The sequence below is a fragment of the Anopheles maculipalpis genome, chromosome 3RL, assembly GCF_943734695.1.
Source record: "Anopheles maculipalpis chromosome 3RL, idAnoMacuDA_375_x, whole genome shotgun sequence".
Lineage (NCBI taxonomy): Eukaryota > Metazoa > Arthropoda > Insecta > Diptera > Culicidae > Anopheles > Anopheles maculipalpis.
Genome location: NC_064872.1, coordinates 45,779,242 through 45,802,114, shown reverse-complemented (window position 1 = coordinate 45,802,114; position 22,873 = coordinate 45,779,242). Strand labels below are relative to the sequence as shown.

Genomic DNA, 22,873 nt, shown 5'->3' with positions numbered 1-22,873 from the left:
TGGATTGCTTCTGATAAATATGATCAGAACAGCTATCTAATGTGGCAAGTTGTGAAAAGCTAGTGAATGAAAATGTTTAAAATATCATTAAGTCAAACTTAAGTTTCTTTTTTGTGGTACTAACAATACATCGACCGTAAATTATGAAAGGCCAGACATGTGAACATAGAATGCATTGCAACCAAATGAATGATTGGCCCCATGCACCTACCGAATGGTTGATTAAAACGCAACGTACCAAACGAATTGAAAAGAAAGATTAATGGATCCCATGCTTAAGCTGGTGGTGTTAATTTGAGTAAAACAGTAAGCTTCCGGCACCTTGACGCTTGGGTCGAATCACATTGTACAGTGCCATGGCAACGGCTCTTTTTTATTTTCTCTCAAGTGCTCTCATCATTTTTCCATTACCCTTTCCCCTACGAGCAAGGGACGGCCGCCTTTCATTCTGTCTGTGCTTCTTGTGCTGCGTGCAAACGACAAAACAGGCAAGCATCTCACCCAGGCCAAGAACAAGGAACCGCTTGTGCGAAGCGAAGTAGAAAGCAAAAGAAATAGTCAAACAGCAGACAGGGGGAAAAAAGAAATCAACTAACCGGGGCCATAAAGACCCTCTCACCCAACCCAATCTATCGCAATCTGAGCTACATGTCCGACTGTCGGAATCGAGTGTAATTTTGCTGTCAGAATCGTGTTATTTTCCACTCCAATCTGCGGCATTTCATTCTCTCTGGGCATGTAATCTTTCATCCATGCGTCTACGTCGAGTTTGGTTAAGGCATCAGCGAGGTCTTTAGCGGCAATCGACCAGCGTAACGGTGGGGTAGCGAAAAGGGAGGGTGACGGCAGAATGCGGTGGTTTGCCTCTTCTTTTATAAGTGGTCTGGCCAGAGCGGCATTGGACAAACGGAGCAATGCAAAAGGGATGAAAAGGAAACAGGAAAGATGTTTGAGATCGCGCGCGGCTCTGTGCGGGAGGCATCGTTGCGGTGGTCGCCGGCTTTTGGGCGCTCTGGGCTGAGCTGATGAGCCGGGTGGGCGTTCCGTTGTGCGAGAGGTGCGATCATCAGCCCCATGATCCTTTCCGTTCGGTGCGGACCGTACATTTTCAGCTTCTAACAGTGTGTGGCGGTGAGAGGAGCGAGATGAAATTTAGCAAATAATTGACAGCCAGCAAATGACGCCGAACGGCACTGTTCGAAGGAGCGGCACAATTAATTGAAGCCGAAAGAACGTCACTGCTGTAGACAGCCGCGATAGCTGTGGTGATGCAAATTGAGACAACTGTGTTCGAAGTGGACAGCAAACCGTTTGTACCATTTAGGAGACGGGTTTTTTTTTGTCAATAATATTTCTAGTGACACTTAGCGCTTTTGCGATAGAACATGGTTTTCAATTAGTAGGTTCAATTAGGCGGTGGAGTACATTAAAAATAAAAAAAAATTAAAATCGTTAGAATGTATACGAAATACTTAAAATTACGATTGTACAATTGCTCAGTAAATAAACAATAATGTCATAAATGTGCTATTTTTTGGTGGGTTGGTCATGTAAAGAAGACGACCAGACACCGGGCATTTAATGAGGACATGCAGGGACAGGTTGAGCATATTGGATTGGTAGACAAAAGCCCTGGGCCTTGAGTGGTGTATTGTAAGACGATAATTTCAAATTTGAATAAATTGAAACATAACTCGGAACAGTATGATTCTTCAACTGCCGCATAAACTGACGATCAAAACTGAGATTTTTTCGTTGCGCAGCATATATCCAGGTTTCAACGAATGAGAAGAAGAACCTAGAAAAGCAGAGACGAAGTGATTATCACTTAGAATGGGCGAATACCCGAATTCTAAAAAGAAAAAATTCTTTCCAATAACAAACCGATCGAATGAGTTACAAGGCTAAATGTGAGATTATAGGCCTGATTGTCAAAGTCAAACGGAAAACTTTCCTATGGAAAGACTCTAACCAAACGGAAAGCAAATTTGTATGATGGTCGCCCGTTAGAGTCGACAAATGTTTCGTCGACTTTTTGCTTACATTCATACCTTTAAGGATTGCTTTGATCATACATTCACAGATGATTTCATTCGAATTAAACCTGTCCTTAAATGCTAATTTTCACTAGAATCAGTAACTAGTGAATCAGTTTGATTTAATAATATATTTTTTGTATTGGAACTTTTTTCGTGGAAAAACCCTCGAGGTTCTTGCTTCAGAATAATTCCTGCAAACCAACAAATGAAATCACTTAAACGATTGACCGACTTCAAAACGATTGTCACAACATATCCACGTAATACATATACACTTTTCTACCGATTTACGCTTAAATGTGAGTTTTATGAATGCAAACTATACTTTCCGTTGCACTTGACAGACGGAAAACTTGCAGTCTAACGCACGTTTCCGTTTGGCTCAGGCAATGCCAATTTTTGACTTTCCGTTCGACAAACATCTGTCATCGACTTTTACCAAAGAGACAATTATGTGACGTTTGAGAAGACGTTTAGGTTCCACAATCAGGACTTGTATTTTAAAGAATTCGGCCTGGCCGTCATTATGAAATTGAAAAGAAAAAACACCTATCTTCTATTTCTTCTTCTTGGCTTAACGATCTACTAGGTCACGTCGGCCATCGAATGGCTTATTGCTAATTCCAGGTAGTTGGATAATAGTCCTCACTACGGGGTAAAGATACGGATGGTATTTGAACCCCGTTCCTGCCGCATGAAGATCGACGCATCACTGGGCAGCCCCTGCAAACTGATCACATTATCTAATTACAGGATTTTCAAACAATCTTTTTAGTTGAAGCTTATTCATTCAGCTTATAGCCAAGATAGTTCTAAAGATAAGCTACATCCGGAATAGTTTTGTATTAGTATTAATCACTTTTTGTATAAAGTATAGTTTTCATATTTCCTTTGTGGAGTACATTGCAAGCACTTTTAGGGAGCTGTACTGCCTGCCGTGTGCTTGATATAGAAGGTTTCAAAATTTTAATATTTCCATTATTTTCTCGACTAAAAAAAACACGCAAATCTTGAAGATTTTTAAAGCAATTAATAACCTGTCTTAAACCGTTGATTTGAGACACGTTTGGCTAGGTTTCAAAAGACAACGTGAACGAAAATCTATCAATCAGTTCCCACATCCGGCAAACCTTATTTGTGCAATAATTACATCAGTGCAATTATCACAATCATCCGTACAGTTGAAATTCATCGCCCTACGCCCATCACTGTCATCTCAGCTACCAAATATGTAGACACCAATGCCACACATGCGTGTCTATTGTCAGTAATTGGCACTGTGCGCTTTATCACCAGCAGTGGTTGGGCAGTGGTTGGAAGGTGTGTTTTTGTCTTGAAAAGTGGTCTTAATAGAGTAATGGTATGCGAAAAGAACCACTTTGTGAAACGATTTGTTTTGGGGTGGTCACGGACTGAGGAAAACGAGGGAGACACTAGCCGTATCGGTGTATCACATCAAAAGAAGCCTTCCATCATCCGATCAGACACGGTTGGAGGGAGGCAAGCAAAACACATGCCTTCCACACGCCACACATCAATCTCAAATGTGCGCGAAATGCGTGCCCACCAAACCGAGGGCACGCAACGAACGAAGAAGACACGGAGAGATGGGAATGCATCTAAGTTTGTCCATCGTTTTTTGAGGCCACCGACACAAGTCCGTGTTGTGCGAGAACTGTGTAACGTGCAACATTGCCGCGCGAAATCTGTCTATTTGACGTATCGCAAGTGAGGGCCGTATGCGCGCCCGTAATCAAAGTCAACAGTCAACTCGCTCATTCGGGTTTAAACAGCATCCGCTTCTCATCAGAGCTCGTACTTCTGGGTGGTACCGATGCTCGCCCGTTGGTCAGGGCGGGTTGGGGGTAGGGTTGAGGAAAAGGCAAAAATAATAATAACAATAAACGAGCCACAAAACGACACATCAAGAAGGGGTCCGTACCGAGGTGGCTATAGGTCTTTTTTTTTTGTTGTTGTTGCTTTTGCTCTCCTCTTCTCGAGCACCCCCGGGTGTGAACAAAGTACGCACATAACGAGCCAGCAACGAGCATCATCGCCATCGTTTCCGCCCGGGTGCAATTGTGTGTTTGTGTGCGGCGGGGCTGTTTGGTGTGTGCGAGCGCGGCTTCGTTTGGGCTTTGTTCAAATTTATGCTTGACGTGTTAAGTGGTTTTCTCGGAATATTGCTCACTTTTGTTTACTTTTCATGGGTTGTACATCTTCCTTTTGCTCTCCCGCATCGTCGCCGTCGGTCACCCGCCCCTCCTGTGGTGCTATTTGAACGCGCTTCAAAAGAATCTCTTTATTGCTCCGACAGCAGCAGTAACAGCAGCGCCAGTCAGTCAACCAGTGCGTGCGAGAGAGTGTGCGTGACAGCGGCACGTTTCCCACTACGCGAGAGAAGCGAGAGCACGGGAGAGTGCGAGAGAGTTTAGCGTAGTCGGGTATCTGCGATGGTGTGCGTGATGCAAGGTTCTAGCGCTGCGATTGGTCGAAACAGGCCATTCATCACCCGGAATCCATCATGAAATTTTCGCTTCGCTCTCAGCAACCAGTTCATGGCAGCTTGCGGCGGCCGCTGAGAACGAGTCCAACTTTGTCTGCGAAGCTGTACGGTTCGGCAGTGGTGAATGTGATTATCGTCGTCCTCGCGTCAAATTCCGCTACGATACTGAGCCTTCTGTGGATTAACCTACGTGTGGCGATTACCATCGCGTGTGGCTGAGTGTGTGTGTGTGTGTGTGTGAGCAAGCGATTACGCATTTGGAATAATATGATCAAACACATGTGCTAATACGCGCAACCATTGTACCGTGTGACACGTGTGAGCAGTGCTTTGGCCCGTAACAAGGTGCTGTCGGTTGTTGGGTAGTGGTGTGGATGAAGATACCGAAGGCCACAAGTCAGAAGGAAAGTGTTCAGATGGTGGTTGAATCAGAGTGATTGATTTAGTAAACAACGACCACCTTCGGGGATCATCTGTCTGTCTGTTATTGAAAACGTGCAACGTCTATCATTGCTGTCGTAAGACGTTGTGTGCAGTGTTGTGGTTGGTTGTGCCTGTTTGATTTGAAGCCTGTCTGAAAGAGAAAGAAGGAGAGAGAACGAAAGAGAGTGAGTGTGAAAAAAGTGAAGAAAACGACTAAAGATCAATGCAATTGATGTGGGTCGATTAAAATTGTAATTTGTTGTTTGGTGTGACTGCAAAACAAAGTCGCTGTGTCAGAACGCATTCAATCTAAGTGATTTGTTATAAAATACCATACATTGCTCTTGAGCACAACGATCGAGCCGTGAGCAGTGAATTTGTGTGAGCAATTGTTGTTGCGTATGCGTGTATGAGAATGTGAAAAAATATGACCACTCAAAACGATCTAAAGTGTGAATGTTGCAGCATGCAAACGAATCAACCCTTTGCAGTGCAATCACTGCACCTATAGTTATTGTGTGAAGGCATTTTCTTGCCAATAGAGAGTGGAATATAAAACAGCAAAAAAAAGATACCGACGGAACGTTGGAAAGCCTTGACGTGTGTGTGTGTGTCTTGCAAAGAAAACAAAAAAACGCATCGGCCGATTAACAGAAGTGCATATCAACTTGTATCAGAGCTTCATTGAATTTTTCATTCGCCAAAGAACGCCCAAATGGTGATACTAGAAGGCACCACAATGTTACAAGTTGGAAATAATCAATATCTTCAGCCGGACTACCTTTCTCCGCTTCCGACCTCGGTAAGTATTCGAAAGTCTGATGATCGTCGGATGATAACACATCCATCCAACGGAAGAAAAATTACTAACGCCTCCCTTTTTTCCTCTCACAACAGTTGGATGCGAAGAAAAGTCCTCTAGCACTGCTGGCGCAAACGTGCAGCCAGATCGGGGCCGACCCAGGAAACATTACGGTTAAATCGCTTGTTTCACCGTCGGAAAAGAACAAAAAATCATCATCCTCCAACAGCTCCAGCAGCAGCAGCAGCACGAGCAGCACATCATCATCGGGCAGCAATTCGTCGGCCTCGTCCCAGGTCGATCCGACGTCGCACTCATCCGCGTCCCGATCGCCGTCGGTAAAGACGGACAAATCGGACGCATCGCCGGAGATCAAGCTCGCCTTCAAACCGTACGAAATGAATGTGCTAACGACGAAAGTGAACCTTAGCAAAACGTCATCGTCGTCGTCAGTGGACGATCGCCCATCGTCTAAGATGAGCAGTGGAAGTGACGTGTTGAACAACAACAGTGTGAGCCAAATCAATAATAATAATAATAATAGCCACGGTGATCATGGGGGGCGCAAGGAAAGCCGGGCCCTTTCGCCGCGTGGCAGCGCCGATTCGCCAATGTCGGGTCGCGGTGGTGGCAGTGCTAGTGTCAAGAGTAACGAAAGTGGTGGTGAGCATGGAGGCAATAAGTGCAGCACGCCGGAAGGTAACCGTAGGGCCCCGTCCGCCGGTACGCCCAGTGATCGTGACAAAGTGAACGGAAACAGTGTGGGGGGTGGCTCCGGGCCGTCCAGCAGTCCGTCGGCCGGTATGATGCATCCGGGAGCGTTGCCACCGTCGGCCGCATACAAAGCAAACCCGTACGGTATGAGTGGGGCCGGTTTGCCGAGTCCGTCGGGGATCGACCACACCAATCCTGCCTTCCGGCCACCATTCGCTGGTGCATTTAGTCATCATCATGCGGCCATGCTGGCTGCCGCCGGTTACTCGGGAGCGGCAGCGGCGGCTGCGGCGGCTAGTGCAGCCGGTGCCAATCCGTACCTCAGCTACACGCGCGTCAAAACACCGTCCGGCGGTGAAACGTTAGTACCGATCTGCAAGGATCCGTACTGTACCGGGTGTCAGTTTTCTGCCCACAATCACCAGATGATGATGGGCAGCCAGTGTCCGGCGGGCTGTACCCAGTGCGATCACCAGAAGTACATGGCTATGGCGCTCAGCTCGATGCCGCCAGCCGGCTACCCGGGCTATCCTTCACCTTCGTCGGCCGCCGCTGCCGCTGCAGCAGCTGCAGCAGCTGCGGCGGCAGTAAATTCCGGCGGTTCGCAACCGCCGGGCAGTGCCGGTGCCGCTAGCCGTCCGTATATGTGCAACTGGGTCGTTGGCGATTCGTACTGTGGCAAACGGTTCAACACGACGGATGAGCTGCTATCGCATCTGCGTACACACACCGCGAACCTGTCCGATCCTGCGGCGCTGGCTCTGCAGCAGCAGTTGATGCCGCTGAGTGGCATTTTCCCGCCTACTTCACTGCATCACCATCATCGAGGCTATCCCAACCCGCCGCTGAGCCCGCTGTCAGCCGCTCGGTACCATCCGTACGTGAAGCCCGGTGCCATGCCAACGGCCATGCCCGGCTCACCGTACAGTGCGGCAGCAGCAGCGGCGGCGGCTGCCTTCAATCCGGCCGCTGCTTTCGGCCAGTACTACTCACCGTATGCGGCCGCCCTCTACGGACAGCGAATGGGCGCGGCTGTACATCAGTAGAAAGAAGGGTGCAGTAGTACGGTCTCGTGTGCGTTTTTTTTTTCTTTCGTGGCTGACAGTGTAGCGTTCTAAATACGGTAACCCCTCTTATCACGAAGCGGTTGCCGGGAAAGGCTGCCCTCAACGTTAAGAACATTACGAGCAAAACACATAACAGCAACAACAGAAACCGAAGGTGTCCAATCGTGTTTGTTCTATCAACTGTGATATTAAGATTATTCTTCAAAATGAGATGGAGCGAGGGCAGTGGGAATAGTCCGATGTGTGCTGTTAATACATCCGTGAAAGTTAAGAAATATCTTGAAACGCAAATGCAAACGATTCGAGAGATACAGAGTGTTTCAACGTGAAAGCAAGAAAGCTGGATTTCAAATCATTCTTCACTTGTATTGTGTTGAAACAGGAAGTTTCGAAAAAGAAAATACTGCATTTCCCAACTAATCAAATCCAAAATGCCTACACAAAATCGATCAAATGGTGTTAGTTTGTAAACAAAGTATAAATTCTTCACAAATCTCGATCGATCATGCTTAGTATGAGGTATGAGGCGCACTACAGGAACACTTTTAGGCCTTTGAAATTATCCTTATTTTGCTCGTCATGAAGCTCATCATTAATTGAGCTGAAGCCATGTTCAAATCGAGATTTTATTTAAAGAACAACAGTCAAACATGCGGATAAACTGAGCGTAGAGTTGAGATTATTTCACTTCAATTTTTAGATGAGAAATCGCATATAAACGACCCGAAAAATCTTTGATTATTCTTTCATTCAAGCTAAAATTCGATCTAAATGTCAATATGTCTGGAAATGAACCATTTGTCTTGCGTAGTTTTTGTCAATGTTATTGTTCTTTGCATTAATATAAAATAGTTTCTGTTTTCACCAAAATCCACACAAAAGATGTACTGCTTTAGTGTAGATCGCATTATCTATCGTTTGTTCTAAAGTTGTTCATTTATCATCGTTTCAAATGCGCGCCACGTAGTTGAGAAAGGAATCCAGTGTGCATAAACTGCATTGACAGATGCTATTTATTATTGCCGTGTTTATTATGTTGCTCACTATGCTTTCGTTTGCCGTAGATCGGTCGGTATTGGGAATATGCAAGTAGAGCAAAACAGAGCGGAGAAAAACACAAAAACGTACTTTCGAGGGGTTACATGCAGGGCGGTGTAATAAAAGTTGCATTCTTGAGATAATAAAGCAAAACGAATTATCTGCTGAAATGAAGAATAAATAAAGTAAAAGGAAACACGAAGAAAGATGCAGGGAAAGGAGTAGATGTAGTAAGAAGCGAAACGGCAGGTTACGAGTTGTATGTATGCATGTGTGTGTGTGTGTAAATATCCAGAAAAGGCGCAAGACGTAAAGAGAGGGCAGCAACAGCAGCTCTCAGATAAAATACGAAATGAACGAAAAGAGACCGAAGGAAACAAGCTCGTTTGTAAGAGAAAAATATGAAATTTATGAACCTGTAATAAATCTAAAAAGGCAGAAAGGAAAAATAATATGAAAATAAAAAGGAAACGCCACATCCTCTATTAATTACAAACCACCGATCTTCTTGACACTTTACTCCCTTGGCACAATCCGAAAGCCCATCGAACCCAGTTAACCGGACGAGGTTGCTAATGGAAACGAATCCACGTACATAAACCGGAATATTGCGAAGAAAGAAGCAGGCCGAGCGATGGGAGATCGTCGGTGGGTTATAAAAAAAAAAGCTACGAATGTGTTACGAACGACAAAACTGAACAAAAAGAAGGAGTTTCGAGAAACGGAAACGAGAAAATGGCACGGACGAATGATTTTAAAATGATATCATGTTTCGTTATTTATTAGTTAATTACCAAGCCTTTCAATTAGCACCCCAGAAGCACCCCAGAAATGAATGGCTGCCGGAGCTGGGTCGTTTGGCAGTTGGTTGGTTGTGGAGCATCATCGTCGAATGTGTGGTTGAATGAGCAGAATGGTAGGGGGGGTCAGAAGCGGCGAGCAGCCTCTCACACTGGCAGAGGATTCCGTTCGCTTTGTCCATGAGGGCCGCGGCGGCGAACGACGATGACGCCGCGTTGTTTGTCATGTTTGTCGGAATAAATTCCACTCTTGTTTGAGCGAAACATTGGTACGCTGGGCTCATTGTGTTTTGTGTTTGGGTGTATTTCCGCACCGGAGAGCAGATCTCGTCTCGTCAGCCGTTGGTTCGTTTGGTGCGTGCCGTTGCTTCTCCATCGTCGTTTTGCACATTTGTTTTCCCACTTTTTGTTAGTGTGGTGTTTCACTCATCACTTCGCTCCGATCTCCCGTCCCGTATAGTGCAGGGGCTGGGGAATGGGTGTACAGTGTTTGACAAAGTGGTCGCGTAGCCATCTGTGTACCGTTTATCGCCATAATAATGCGACTCGTAATGGACAGCTTATCTAATCGTGTGCTTTTTCTCCTTATACTGCATTGTTAATGCTCAGTATAACACACGATGCGATTAGCGATGGTGGTGATGTGCGACAAATCAACGAGAGCTCGCACTGAATAAGATCTTTTTCTGTACTTTTGGGATAACTTTTTGCACAGCACTGTACAATGACGGGGGAAATAAAAGGCTAAGCTCTGGTAAACCGAAGCAACGAGGTTGAACTAATAAATTTTCAGCTTTTCAGACTCCGCGGCGTGGCTTGAGCGCTGCTGCTGCTGCTGCTGCATGAGCAAAAACCGCCCTTGGAGGAGTGCTCGGAACAGTGGATTTGCTGCCCACGTTTAGCTCGGTTTGTTTTTGCACATCGAAGGAGGCTTTTCCTTCGTGCAGCGCAAACGAGATTGGCATGGGAGCGCACAGGCCGCTACGATGGGTTCGGGTTGCCTCGAATCTTGTCTGTCTGTCTGTCTGTCCAGCGATTACGCTTGAGTATCAAAGCCGCTGCGCCGAATCGTGTACACGCACCGAAACCATCGAACTCTATTCGTGCGGTGTGCTTTGCAATTTTTACCGTGGTTTTTTTTATTTTTTATTGTGTGGTTGTAGTTGTTTTTACTGCTTTATTGCTCCAAGCTAACAAAATCAGCAGAACGATGCAGTACGATAGGGAGAATAAGCTGGCAGAGGGATAAAGGGGAACCAAGAGACCAAGAGAAGCGAGCAAAACAAGAAAAAAAATGGCATAAAAGGGCCCACGGAAAAAAGATACTTCTCAAAACCATTAATCACTCACGACAAGCAGGGCGCGAGATCCCGAACCCGAGATGAAGTTATAGCCTGCAAAACGATGAAACGAGAAGGTAAATGGCGAAGCAAAAGAGAATGTGGCGTGAGCAGAATGATGGCGATATAGTCGGTCGAAGCCGACAATACAACACTCTTCAGCGTTGGCATTCTCGTCTGTCCTGTGGCCAGGCGAAAACTGAAATTTATCTGTAATTATCTTCGATTATACAGTCGTTATTTTTCTCGCTGCGCTCCATCGTGCGCGCTGTCTGCTAAATGTGCGTCGAAGAAGGTGGGGGGGGGGGAGCTCCTGCGGCTTTTCCTGGCGGAAACCGTGATCCTTGGTTGGGAGCTGCCGCAGGAAACACAGGCAAGCTTTGGGAGGTTGCGTTCAATTTTGCTTACCTCTTGATATTGCTACACGAGTTTTGGACCGTGCTTTGCGCTGCATTATTGTGTGCTGTTGCTTTTTCTCAATTTATCTCGCCCTCTCTCACTCTTTCCTTCTATCTATTTTGGGTTTCCTTTTTTTTCAGCTTCATGCCGCGATGCCTGCTTTGATCTGATAAACAGGGTGTTTGAGCGTGTTTCTACTGCGGCTTGTTTACCGTTTGTGTGTCGGCAGCATTGGTGTTAAGATTGAACGACGCAACGAGCGCGAGCACATGATTGAATAATGTAAGGCTCCTGATTTAAGTCATGTTTTCTGCGAGTCGTTAGGAAATGTGATATGATTTACTTCCAAGAAGAAGCATCGTTGACCATAATAACACTTGATGTTGAATAGGCGGCCCCCATTGATGGCGTCCTAAAATTAGTGGTATCGCTAACATTTCTATTGATCTTAATTGTATGCAAATTTAAGACGAAGGAAAAGAACATACTGCTGTGCATAATAATCCCACGGGCTGGAACTTTATTTGTTAAGTATGTGCATGCCCCATTTGGCAGGTTCAATTGAGACTCTTGTAGCAACGCTGCTGACAGGCTCCTACAGGTATAAGAGTGATCGACGAGCATGTTTTGGATCCGCAAATGATTCGTATGAGAGCAAAAGTATTGCGAGTATGGATCTTTTTTTGTAAGAATAGTTATCTAAAGATTACAAACCATATAGTTTCATAAAGAAGTTTACCATAATTATGTTAAAAAGGGTCGAAAGAATTGCAAGCATTATTACTTTATGAAGATTACAATACGATTCGTCCAACACTTTAGTTGATTTGACAGATTGCAGCGTCAAGAAGTTCTGAAGAAGTTCTGTCAAGAATGCAAAAATCACTATGCGCATGTAGTTCCTGATAAATAAGTAATTAAGCAAGTAAGTAAGCAATAATAGAAGCAACGAGAGAAACGAAAAACAAAACTGGTATTAAGCTGTAAAGGTGTTGCGCATGAAATGCGCACTTAAATGTTGCAATAACTCGTAACAACAAACGGACGGATCAGTTAACATTTTACACAAATTTCCTTGTGCTGCAAGCAGCACAAGACCAACCTTCCGTTGGTCTTATTTTCAACACCACCCGCCGGTGGAACAGGAGGAAAAATAATGACCGTCATTTTTAATGGTGGCCATTTTCAAGTCATAAATAGTACTTATAAAATTATACCCCATCACAGCTGACCAATTTACCCACCGTCAAAAAAAGAGACATATCGACCGCCACACCGGTGAAGGGTTGATTCGGGTTACTTCTTTCCACTTTTAGTTTGTTTTTTTCTTGGTTTTGTTTTATGTGTGCAGTGGCTTTTAAGCCCAATGTAGTGTAGGCAAGCGGTGAAACTGCTGCTTCTTTTTGCAGAAAGGCAAACCCCTTTACCGTTCTGTTTTTTTTTTTTGTTTGGTGTCGTTCGGAACTGCTGCTGCCGTGTTGGTGTCACTGCCGGGGCTAGAGTGTAATGGTGGTATCATATTTTCTCAGCATCGAGCGAAAAATCCAATTGAAGGAAACATAAATCTTTCTTTGCGCCAACTGTCCACCTTGCCCCATGTTACGTCTTTGCCGACTCGCTGCTCGCCTTGATCTGACATTTCGGTCTAACTAATGTTCATCGGCTACGAACGTACGAAACGAGCGTAAAAGCTGTCTCTTGGGTACACAAAACAGAATGGCGAGGGGAAAGAGTGGGATGTTGGATTTGTGTGTATGTGTCCGTGAGGGAAGTGGAGGAGGGTGGGGGGGGGGGAAACTGGGGTTTGTCGTTGTGCTGTCACCGCGTGTCACCGGGCACATGCATGTGGGGAGCTCTCCCTCTTAAAGAAGGGCCTCCCGTGATGTAGCGTACAGTGTAAAACGCAGAAACACATCAACCAAACAGACAAGCTTGACAGGCAGCGAATTGCGCTGTGTAAGCCAAAAAATGGCTGTTGGCAGTAGGAAAAATTAATCTGTCTTGAATTATTATCGCAGCTCGCCGTCAACGAGCGGCGGGTTGCACACAGAACCGGGGGAAGTATCAGAGCAGTGCAGAAGTCAAGCGTCTGTCTTTTTAAAAGCCAACCAACAAATCCTGCTGTTAAACGAAAACCAAATGTACGTGTGTGTGTGTTTTGAAAGAGTCAACGTCAGAAAGGGTTCGGTCACGGTGGTAAAGGTAAAGTAATTTTACAGTATTTCTACACGATCGTGTCGACATTTCGACGAGCAGCACGGTGATGACGGCTGAACAACATGCGTCAACTACAAACCGCTACAGTAAAGTGACCGATGTTTACCACAGAAAGCAACAAAACTGTGCTTGAGTACGTATCACCTATACGCATATTAGCAACCGCCACACCCTATCCGGTGGTCGCGATCGGTACGAGAAATTGTGGAATAGATATGAGACTTGGTGACGATAAGCAGGGAGAAAATCTGCACATAAACGAGGCGTAAATGTAGCTTTACTATGTGTACTATGTGTGTACTAGAAAAAAATAATTGGATACTATCAAAGAGGATTCCGGAATGAAAAATCAATCACTGACCAGATCTTCACCATGTGACAAATCTAGGAGAAGATGGCAGATGAGCGGCTACACTCCTAGCATCTCTGCATAGCCTAGGTAAGGCTTGTACGAATTACAATATCCAACATCACATGTCAGACGAAGGGAGATCCATCCAAGACTTGGAAAAGCAAACTTTTGAGACAATCTTCGATAAATCAGTTCTTATCCTGGGTTTGAGGCTCTCCCATCTAACAAAAGCTTACCTTGGGTTTCATACAGATTACCACTAGCGACCCTGAGACCACTAGCAGCCCTGCTAACAAACATGAATTTACGCAGGAATGATGTACTACTGTGTCCGCAAAATAAAGTGGCGTTTTTTCCTAAATGGTTTTTTATTAGGCCAAAAGAAGATCTTCACCTTCAAAGTAATCGCCTTCCAAAGCAATGCACCTCCTCCACCTCTTCTCCCACTCCTCAAACCAGGTGGAAAAAACGGGTGCTGGGATGTCCTTTAGTTCCGTAGTCACTGCGGCTTCTATTTCGTCGGAAATGTCAAAACGTTATCCCCGAATCCCCGGCCAGTTTAGCTTGTTGAAGAGCCAGAAGTCGGCTGGTATATGGGTAATATGGGTGCTAGTTGTTGCGAATAATTCCCTCAAAATGACGGCACCAGACGAGACTTCACTCGCTTCAACCCCAAAACATTTTTCAGGACAGTGTTGACCGAGGCTTTGGAAATCCCAACACTTTCCGAAAGGTCGTCGTATCGTCAACCGACGATTGTTGACCATCAAATCCTTGATTTGGACGACGGTCTTGGACGGTCTTCGGACGGTCCTCGTCTTCGACCTTCTGACGGTATTCTTGAAATCACTGTACCATTTTTACACATTTTTCTTCGACATAGATTCTTCTCAGAAGGCTTTTTGTAACATCCGCAATGTTTCCGCAGCGTTTATTTCATTGCGCAAACAATATTTGATACTTGCGCTCTGCTCCACAAACTTGGACATGGTCAATATGGACAAAAATACTTGGCGCAGCTCAGAAAACAAGTTGTCACTTCTAGTCAGGTTGACGTTCTGACTTGAATCGTGGCAGAACTGTCAAAACATACATATTGCCAAACGAAAAATAAAAACAAGGGGCTTCTTTTTGCGCTCGAAATTTGACATCCAATGTTACCTTACTTTTCGGACACAGTAGTATAGATAGCTAATCACACCTTCAAAATCGTTCAAATCTTCATCTACCAGGGGTCAAATGTCAGCAGCGATAGCAACATAAAAGTTGATCTAGTTGCCAGCCGGTTATTCTATAGGTTGAGGAAATTCTAGACTCTAGTGGGTTGGTTACGTCATGACAATGGCATTGGAAGGCCGTAAAGTCCTTTTAAGACGGCCAAAGCAATAGAGAAGGTGTGGTTAGCCCAGGTTGATTGAGAATGGTGGCATTTGCCAGCATGGACGTTACAAAATAATAGCAGACGATGGCGCTAGACTGCGAAAGTCTTTGGCGCTGCTATCGCCTCTGTCATCGGACCGCTAATACAACTATTCTTCTTTTACGACATGATTGCAACCTCAGCATGTTTTTGCTTACCATATTTGACTTCATCGACTTAATTCACTCGTAGCAAAATAATTAATCCTATGTATGGTGTGTACGAATTTAGATAGGTTTTAATTCTGGTCTCAGCTCCTGTTAAATCCCTATGATTGAACGTCACCGACTCCCTCCCTATCCGTTATCCAGGCTTTCCAGACAGACACAACTCAATCATCTGCCCATGTGGATGGTATAAAAAGACTTTACGAATTGGGTTGTCCGGTACCATTTTCATAACCATTACCAACCATTCTGACTTGAGACTTACCACCTGTTCGACTACAATATCCCACTATCGTGCATTCGTGTTCGGCTCCTTAAGTCTTCATTTTTTCATAATGCTTGTAATACTTCTCTCAAATGCTTTTATTATTAGTTTAAGACTTACAGCATTTTTATAACCTATAATGAAAATGGTAAAAGTCTACCGAATTGATTCTTTTGAAGAAATGTTGCTTTTTGTTTAAATCTAAATACCATAAGCACCATTCTACATGTTGTTTAAGTATCTATGTCTTCAGACCTTCAAATATATTAAAGTAATAAGTATACGATACGATTTTTGCACGGCAGGATCGAAGTTCAAATCCCATCCGGATCTAAAGTTCTCCCGTGGTGAGGACACTACGTGGTATTGGTAAGCCTAGTAAGCTGGTGGCTGACTGGTAAAGATTGAGCGACTAAGTAATTTAGTTTGACGATTTAAAATTGTGTTTTATTTATTTCCTTTTGTGGGAAGACCTTAAAGTGGGGTAGTTTTGTAGTGCGGTTTAATAATGATGATAAGATGTGATTTTGTAACGTAGCTTTCTTCTTGGCTTAACGACCGTAAGATCGGCTAACGCAGGTTTACGATAGCTGAATAACTGGATCATAATAAATGTTAATGTAAGTCATATCAATAAGTCTGAGTTATTGAAAAATTCCGCTTCATGCAATGCAAAACTGTTCAAATGCAGTACACTTTGTTACGAACCATTAAGGCTGGTGTCATTGCTCGGTGGGAAATATATGGGATTTGACCGATGAGGTTAAACGTCAATTTCTTGCGTGCCACCAAACATAAAAAAAGATTGATTTGGTTGCACAGTGGTTTGCAACAAATTGAACTCGCTTGTATAAACGTGTTTTTCTGGAAGTGACAAATTAAAATGTAAACAGATTATTTGTAAACACAGATATTTTCTCATAAAAATCAGCAACAGCAAAAGTAAAACGGTACAAGTGTTGAACCAAACAGTCTAATTACTATCACACTGGAAGTTTAGTATTCCTGTAGTTCGGTATTTCGCCTGGTCCACTAAAGTTTAGTGTCCTCTAACCGGCCTGCTGATACGGGACATAACAGGTTGGCTGATAAGTCCCCGGTCTAACAAAGAAAAACACATTTTTTTGTCAAAATTCGTTTTTATTATTCAACATAGTTCCCTTCAAGAGCGATACAACGATTATAACGACCTTCCAATTTTTTGATACCATTTTGGTAGTACTCCTTCGGTTTTGCCTCAAAATAGGCCTCAGTTTCGGCGGCCACCTCTTCATTGCAGCCAAATTTTTTCCCTGCAAGCATCCTTTTGAGGTCTGAAAACAAGAAAAAGTCGCTGGGGGCCAGATCTGGAGAATACGGTGGGTGGGGAAGCAATTCGAAGCCCAATGCATGAATTTTTGCCATCGTTCTCAATGACTTGTGGCACGGTGCGTTGTCTTGGTGGAGCAACACTTTTTTCTTCTTCGTTCTTTTTTCGTTCGTCAAGCAACCAAAAGTTGCTTGACAAAAGACGCTCTGTCTCACAAACTAATTGACATACAGACGTCAAATTTTGACACGAATCATTTGAAGGTTGGTGCTATATAAAAATAATATGCATTTAATACTAACGGCGCATTCTATGTGTCAGACCGGGGACTTATCACCCAACCTGTTAATTACCAATACTGCAACGAAAAACTTGGAACTGCTCTTGTAGCAGAATGCTTGTTTAAAGCAAGCCTTCCTTCTTCGTTTGTTTACATTCAAACGCCAAACCGATATTGGTTGTACGACTAATCTGCCGAACAATGAGACCCCTACCTCTACCAAGAAGAAAATATATGTTTAAGAATAGGGATAAGTTGGATGTATGAAAAACATACCAATGTTTATCATATTAAGAGTGCAAAAGTTTTAGTAAAAATTTTATGAAATGGAATTACACCACCCTTATAACTGTACCTGGTACAAAGGTTGATAGTATTGTTGCAAGGAAAAAACAATACTAAATTATGCATGAAATCAAAAGGACAATTCATTGTAGAAAAAAGTTCATGAAACACAATCAGAAATTCGATTTTATCGACTACCATTTAGTTCGTCCTTAGTTCGTCTCATTGTGAAATTATATTTACAGTTTTGTTTGTTTCACCCTGCTACATGTGTTTTATCATCGAGTGATTAATTTAATTATAGCTGCTGTCTAATTACGCTTTATATGGGCGAGACAGAATCCACTGTTTCACAAACAAATGAGAAAGTAAATAATAGTAAAATGGGTTGTGATTTTGTACCCGTGAGTGTGAGCAGATTAGATTTCTAGCATTCCTGCCAACACGTAAATTAGGTTTCAAACGCTTAATAGAGACTTGAGCAGCAAAACGCAAATAAATTAACAGCACGTTGTGTTTTGCGGCTTTCTGTGCGTCCGAACACATCCGTCTAGAAGAGTTAGATTGTAAATCCTTCACACGAGCGCAATAACGACGAGCGATTCGGTGTGGCAAAGAGGAAGTAATTTTTATATGCCCCAATGTATCAGGTATGCAGCATACTTTTCATGTTTGCTTTTGTAAGACGGTGTGATTTGTTGACATCGTAGTGTATATCCTTGAACGTTTGGCAAGGGTTGTATCTTTGTTCGGTTCGGAAATATTTTCGTACGTCTATAAATTGTTGCTTAAAGTCTTAGCATCAAACAGCTATTGCCATTCATAGCGCACATAGTAATCTAGCTTACGGTAATCTCATTTATATGCGACCAAGAGTTTCAACTCTTTTTGCACGTTTATCTTCCCTTTGGTTCCCCCTTTGCGGGAGCATTCTTCGGAGTAAAGCTTTCAAACAGACAGCTGGCTGAATTCGGCCTGTCATCTTTCATTAAATTGCCCCTCCGGCGGGTCTCACATGGCAGGTCTCACATGACTAGCGATCTCACGTCATCTCCATCCATCGTGGGCTGTCGGCTACTGTTTAGAATTTACATAACAGAATGATTTAATTTAGGCCCACACCGTCCCGTAACGATCGTTCGATTGATCAGCGGCGATTGCATTGATTGATTGAACATTCCTTTGGTATGCTGTGTGGCATGTACACACATACACACACACACACACACACACACACACACCATTTCCAATGGGTAGTCTGACAAGTTCGAATGTTGAATCAAACTATACAATCGCCCCCACTGATTCTCACTTGAAGCAGGCATTGCTGTGATGTGAATGATGGAACACGAGAGCGAATGAAATGAACCGCCTAGAAACGGAGTGAGTTTGTGTGTCTCGTGTCCACGTATGTGAGCGATAGAAAGCGTATGAGGAAAGGCACGCAACCATCAAACGTGTCACTCTCTGGGTAGAGAGCTGTCCTTCGCGTAAGATTCATTGGAAAAAGGAATAAGCACAAAGCGGTTCCGAACCGAACACGAAAAGCGTTGGCGGTAGCAACAACGATTCGAAAACAGACATATGATATATCCAAGCAGGCTTGCAGAAGGAGACGTAGATAGGTTGGTTAGAAGCAGAAAGAAACTGTAAATGAAATGTGACATCAACAGCTGCTTTAGTTCTCTCACTGTCTATCTGCGTTCTCGACGTCCTTCACGTTGTATGTTCAGGGGTTTTTGCTTCAATTTTCCTCTTACAACATCCATTTCTTCGACCCTTAGCCAGAAACTAACCTCCGTCAGCATGTTGGCACTGTTTTTTTTTTTTATTCACTGCCTCAGCGCTGATGGTACCTTGTCCCGGAATAAGCGACTAGTGCTCACGCCTGCTCCCCCTAGTGCTGCAGTGCACTCAGTGCAAAGGAGAGCTGTCACTGTTTCTGTCTGTGCTGAACGTTGTTGCACGTCGTATTAATTTTAAAAATTTTAACTCATGTCACGAATTATGAGCTGATGATATGCTCGGAGCTGCGCGACTTACCAGTAGCCTGGTCTGTCAGCGAGCGGTTGCGGCCGCACCCTGCCGTGCTCCCGTGTTCTTCCCCCGCTCTGTGGGGGTTGCGAGGGTTTGTGGCGTTGAAAAGAGAGTGTCATTTTCAAATTAGGAAACATAATAAATGTGTACGGTGCTGGTGAAAAGATGAGAGGTGTCGGAACGAGATAGCGAACCGTTAGTAGGGAGAAAATGGTTGATAGGGATAAGCAAAGCAATGCACAAGGGACGCAACGGGTGATGGCGTCAAATAGGGTGCGCATATTTTTGTGGCAACCAGTGTTGGTGTGAGTAAGCGTGATGTGAAATAGTGTTAAACTAGTATTCCAAGAATTTCAATTCACAGCATCTAGGATACTGGGAGGTTAGGTATGTAGTTGGAATCTCGTTGCTAATTAGTACATCATCCATGCAGTTGAAATAAAATATTATGTTTGAGGGTAATATTTAATTGACTATGAGCGGAATGAATGCCGTATTTTGTTATGCATACATTTTGGGGTGTTTCAGATTATTGTTTTGATGGGGTGCAGTCCGATGTAAGATGCGACAACGATGCCAGTCTTCACGTGGCAGGATCAGGGTTTAATTACCGTTTTGAACCGTTCTCCCGTAGTATGGGCTGACTATTCAACTACGTGCTATCAATAATTCTAAATCAAAGGCACGATCAGCAGATTGTTAAGTCAAGAAGGAAGAAAGGGTTAGTTTTTAATGGAAATAGAGTTAACAGGGAATTTCAATCCAAACCGTCCCCCCGTAGTGAGGATTGACTAACCAACTACGTGGCATCGGCAAGTCTAGTGAGCTATTCGATGGCAGACGTGACCTAAGGGTCGTTAAGTCAAAAAGAATTAGTTACTAGTTACTTAGTTACTAATTTGTCAGGCCACAAAAATATTCTGCCAATTCAATATTCCAGCGGATGCATCAAGGCCAATACTCCAACTCAGTTACCACACCTTCTTTGTCGATCTGGGCGTCTTAAAAGACCTTAACGAGTTGCATTGTTCGGTATCATTTTCATCACTTGACTAAAACACTATAGCCTGGTGAGTCTAATTCGTTGAATGATGGAAAGATCATGCATAGTCTTTGGGGTTAAAAGTTTTTCAGAGCACTTTCTTCTTGAACGCAGTCTAGTGGGTTTCATCTGTTTTGGGCAGAGTCCATGTCTTCAATGTCTCGAAGGAAGAAGTGAGCTAGGATTGTCGTATATCCGGTAGGCAGTCAGAATACTTGCGCGTAGCTAAACAATTATGTTGTTACCGGTGGTGACTTTTGACCCAGAATAGGTGGAGTTTCTTTCGTTCAGGAAAAGTTTTGAGGTGCCCACATTGTTGACCTTTAGATGACCAATAAGGATACAATCTCATATCGTACCTTTGCGTAAACTAGTTTAGCAGGACCGATGATCGTGCCATCATGATTTTGGTTTTGCCTCGTTAATCTTCAACCCAAAGTTTAGTGTCGCTTGGTCGATGTCTATTGTCATCAGCAAATGCTAGAATGTAGATTGACTTATCAGAGAAAGTCTCCGAAGATTGTGACTCACGGATTGCTATTTCTAGCGCCAGAGTGAAGAATTTCCTTGCCATTCTTTCAATCCAGGTAAGCTTGACCGGTAAGCTTGACTTCTTTTAGATTTGCCACATGGTAAAGACCTGATTGCTGGTTTATTTTCGTTTCGGAATCTTTACTGATGGTTTTCAATTATCTTTTCTATAAATGTAACAAGTCGATCTATGTCAATTGAGTCGATATGAGAAAATATTGTAGGGTTGTAGGGTTGTATAGGGTTTTTTACACTCTACCCCATCTCCTGTCTTGTATAAGAGATAGATGATGCAAAGATTCCCATAACAAGGCATCGATCCGCTTTTTCCAAACAACTTCTTCTTCTTCTTGGCCTGCTCAGGATTGAGCACGTCGTATTGACATGGCTGTTATGGAGTTAGGTGTTTTTCCATCAAGTGCTGTTTTAAGACTGTCTGGTTTATTCTCCTTCTTACTAATACATACATGTACTTACACTATACGCTTACATACTACCTACACTTACGACACTACAATGGCCAGGTCTCCAATCAGTTTCCAGGAAACTCGATCTAGGGTTGCAGTCTTTCATCCAAGGCTGCATCCGATCTCCTACAGGTTAGACTCCACTTGATCCAGCCAACGAGCTCGCTGTGCTGCTCTACGCCTCGTGCCGAACGGGTCGCTAACGAGCACCTTCTTGGTGGGGCATGAGCCCGGCATCCCCATCACGTACCCCAGTCAACGTATCCTTCCGGCATTGACTACCGTCAGGATATCAGCATCGCCAAACAGCTCAGCTAGCTCGTGGTTCATTCTTCTTCGCCACACGCCCTGGCTGCACACACCGCCAAAGATAGTCCTTAACACCCGCCGTTCGAAAATGGCGAGTGCATTGGCGTCCTCCGTCAGCATAGTCCAAGACTCGTACCCATAGAGGACTGCCGAACGTATCAAGGTGCGGTTAATCGTGCATTTCGTGTGTTGCTGGAGTCTTCTGGATCGCAGGAGTTTGTGGAGTCCGCAGTAAGCACGTTTCCCCTGAACAATGCACCTTCGGATTTCGCTGCTTACGTTGTTGTCGGAAGTTACGATCGTACTAAGGTAGCAGAACTCCTCTACCACCTCGAGATCGCCGCCGTCAACTGATACTCTGCTTTCGAGTCGGGCTCTATCACGGTCAGAGCCTCCGGCAAGCAGGTATTTCTATAAGCCTCGCGTTTCAGTCGGGATTCCAAACAACAGCAGTTTTAATAATTGTTGAAATAATAATACATGCATTTTGCGAACAAAGTAAGATTTCTACTTGATATTAAATTACTTTTTGATTTGCTTGTTCTTATCTGTAAGCTATTTTGAGATTTGGGAAATCTCCTATCTGCATTAGGTAGTGTCTATAAATGAATTTTATGTTTAAAAAATAATAACCCAAGTGTTTATTTCAATCCTGAATTGGAGTTAGGTTTATATAGGATAAGTACTTAAGTGACCGATCATTAACTTAAATTACTATCGCTTGCATTTCAAGTTTAGCGTCGTACAGTATATGGACGTTTTGTTTTTAACATTTATGTAACTTATCTTGTTCCACTTACTGTAAGAAATCAGAAAAGAAACATAATTTTAAACGACGGTGTTATCTATGGATGCATTTTCAACTTTCTATGATCAAATACCTGTATGGTATGGGTACATCGATTAACAGCTTTTTATCCCAGTGTGCCCCTTCATGCCCATTCTAAGGTAGTTGTAACAACTGCAAGCTATCGTCGAAAGGGGAAGGAGTAGGGCAGCGAATTAATTAACCGATGAGGTACGCAAATTTAGTCTTACCGCAAACACGTTTAGATCCGTAGATG

The 22,873-nt window shown here is 43.8% G+C and overlaps 2 protein-coding genes and 1 pseudogene across 2 annotated transcripts in view; 2 read left to right on the top strand and 1 right to left on the bottom strand.

Annotated features, from left to right (window-relative positions):
- The window catches only part of LOC126564842 (beta-ureidopropionase), a 300,108-nt gene that overhangs the window by 103,355 nt on the left and 173,880 nt on the right, over nucleotides 1-22,873 (bottom strand). The window lies entirely within an intron of this gene.
- Nucleotides 4,019-4,890, top strand: LOC126565907 (uncharacterized; annotated as a pseudogene).
- On the top strand, nucleotides 5,660-7,530 carry LOC126564408 (zinc finger protein Noc). The gene is made up of 2 exons (XM_050221447.1): nucleotides 5,660-5,770; nucleotides 5,866-7,530. Exons 1-2 carry the CDS (start codon nucleotides 5,684-5,686, stop codon nucleotides 7,528-7,530), a joined length of 1,752 nt encoding a protein of 583 aa, XP_050077404.1. The 5' UTR covers nucleotides 5,660-5,683.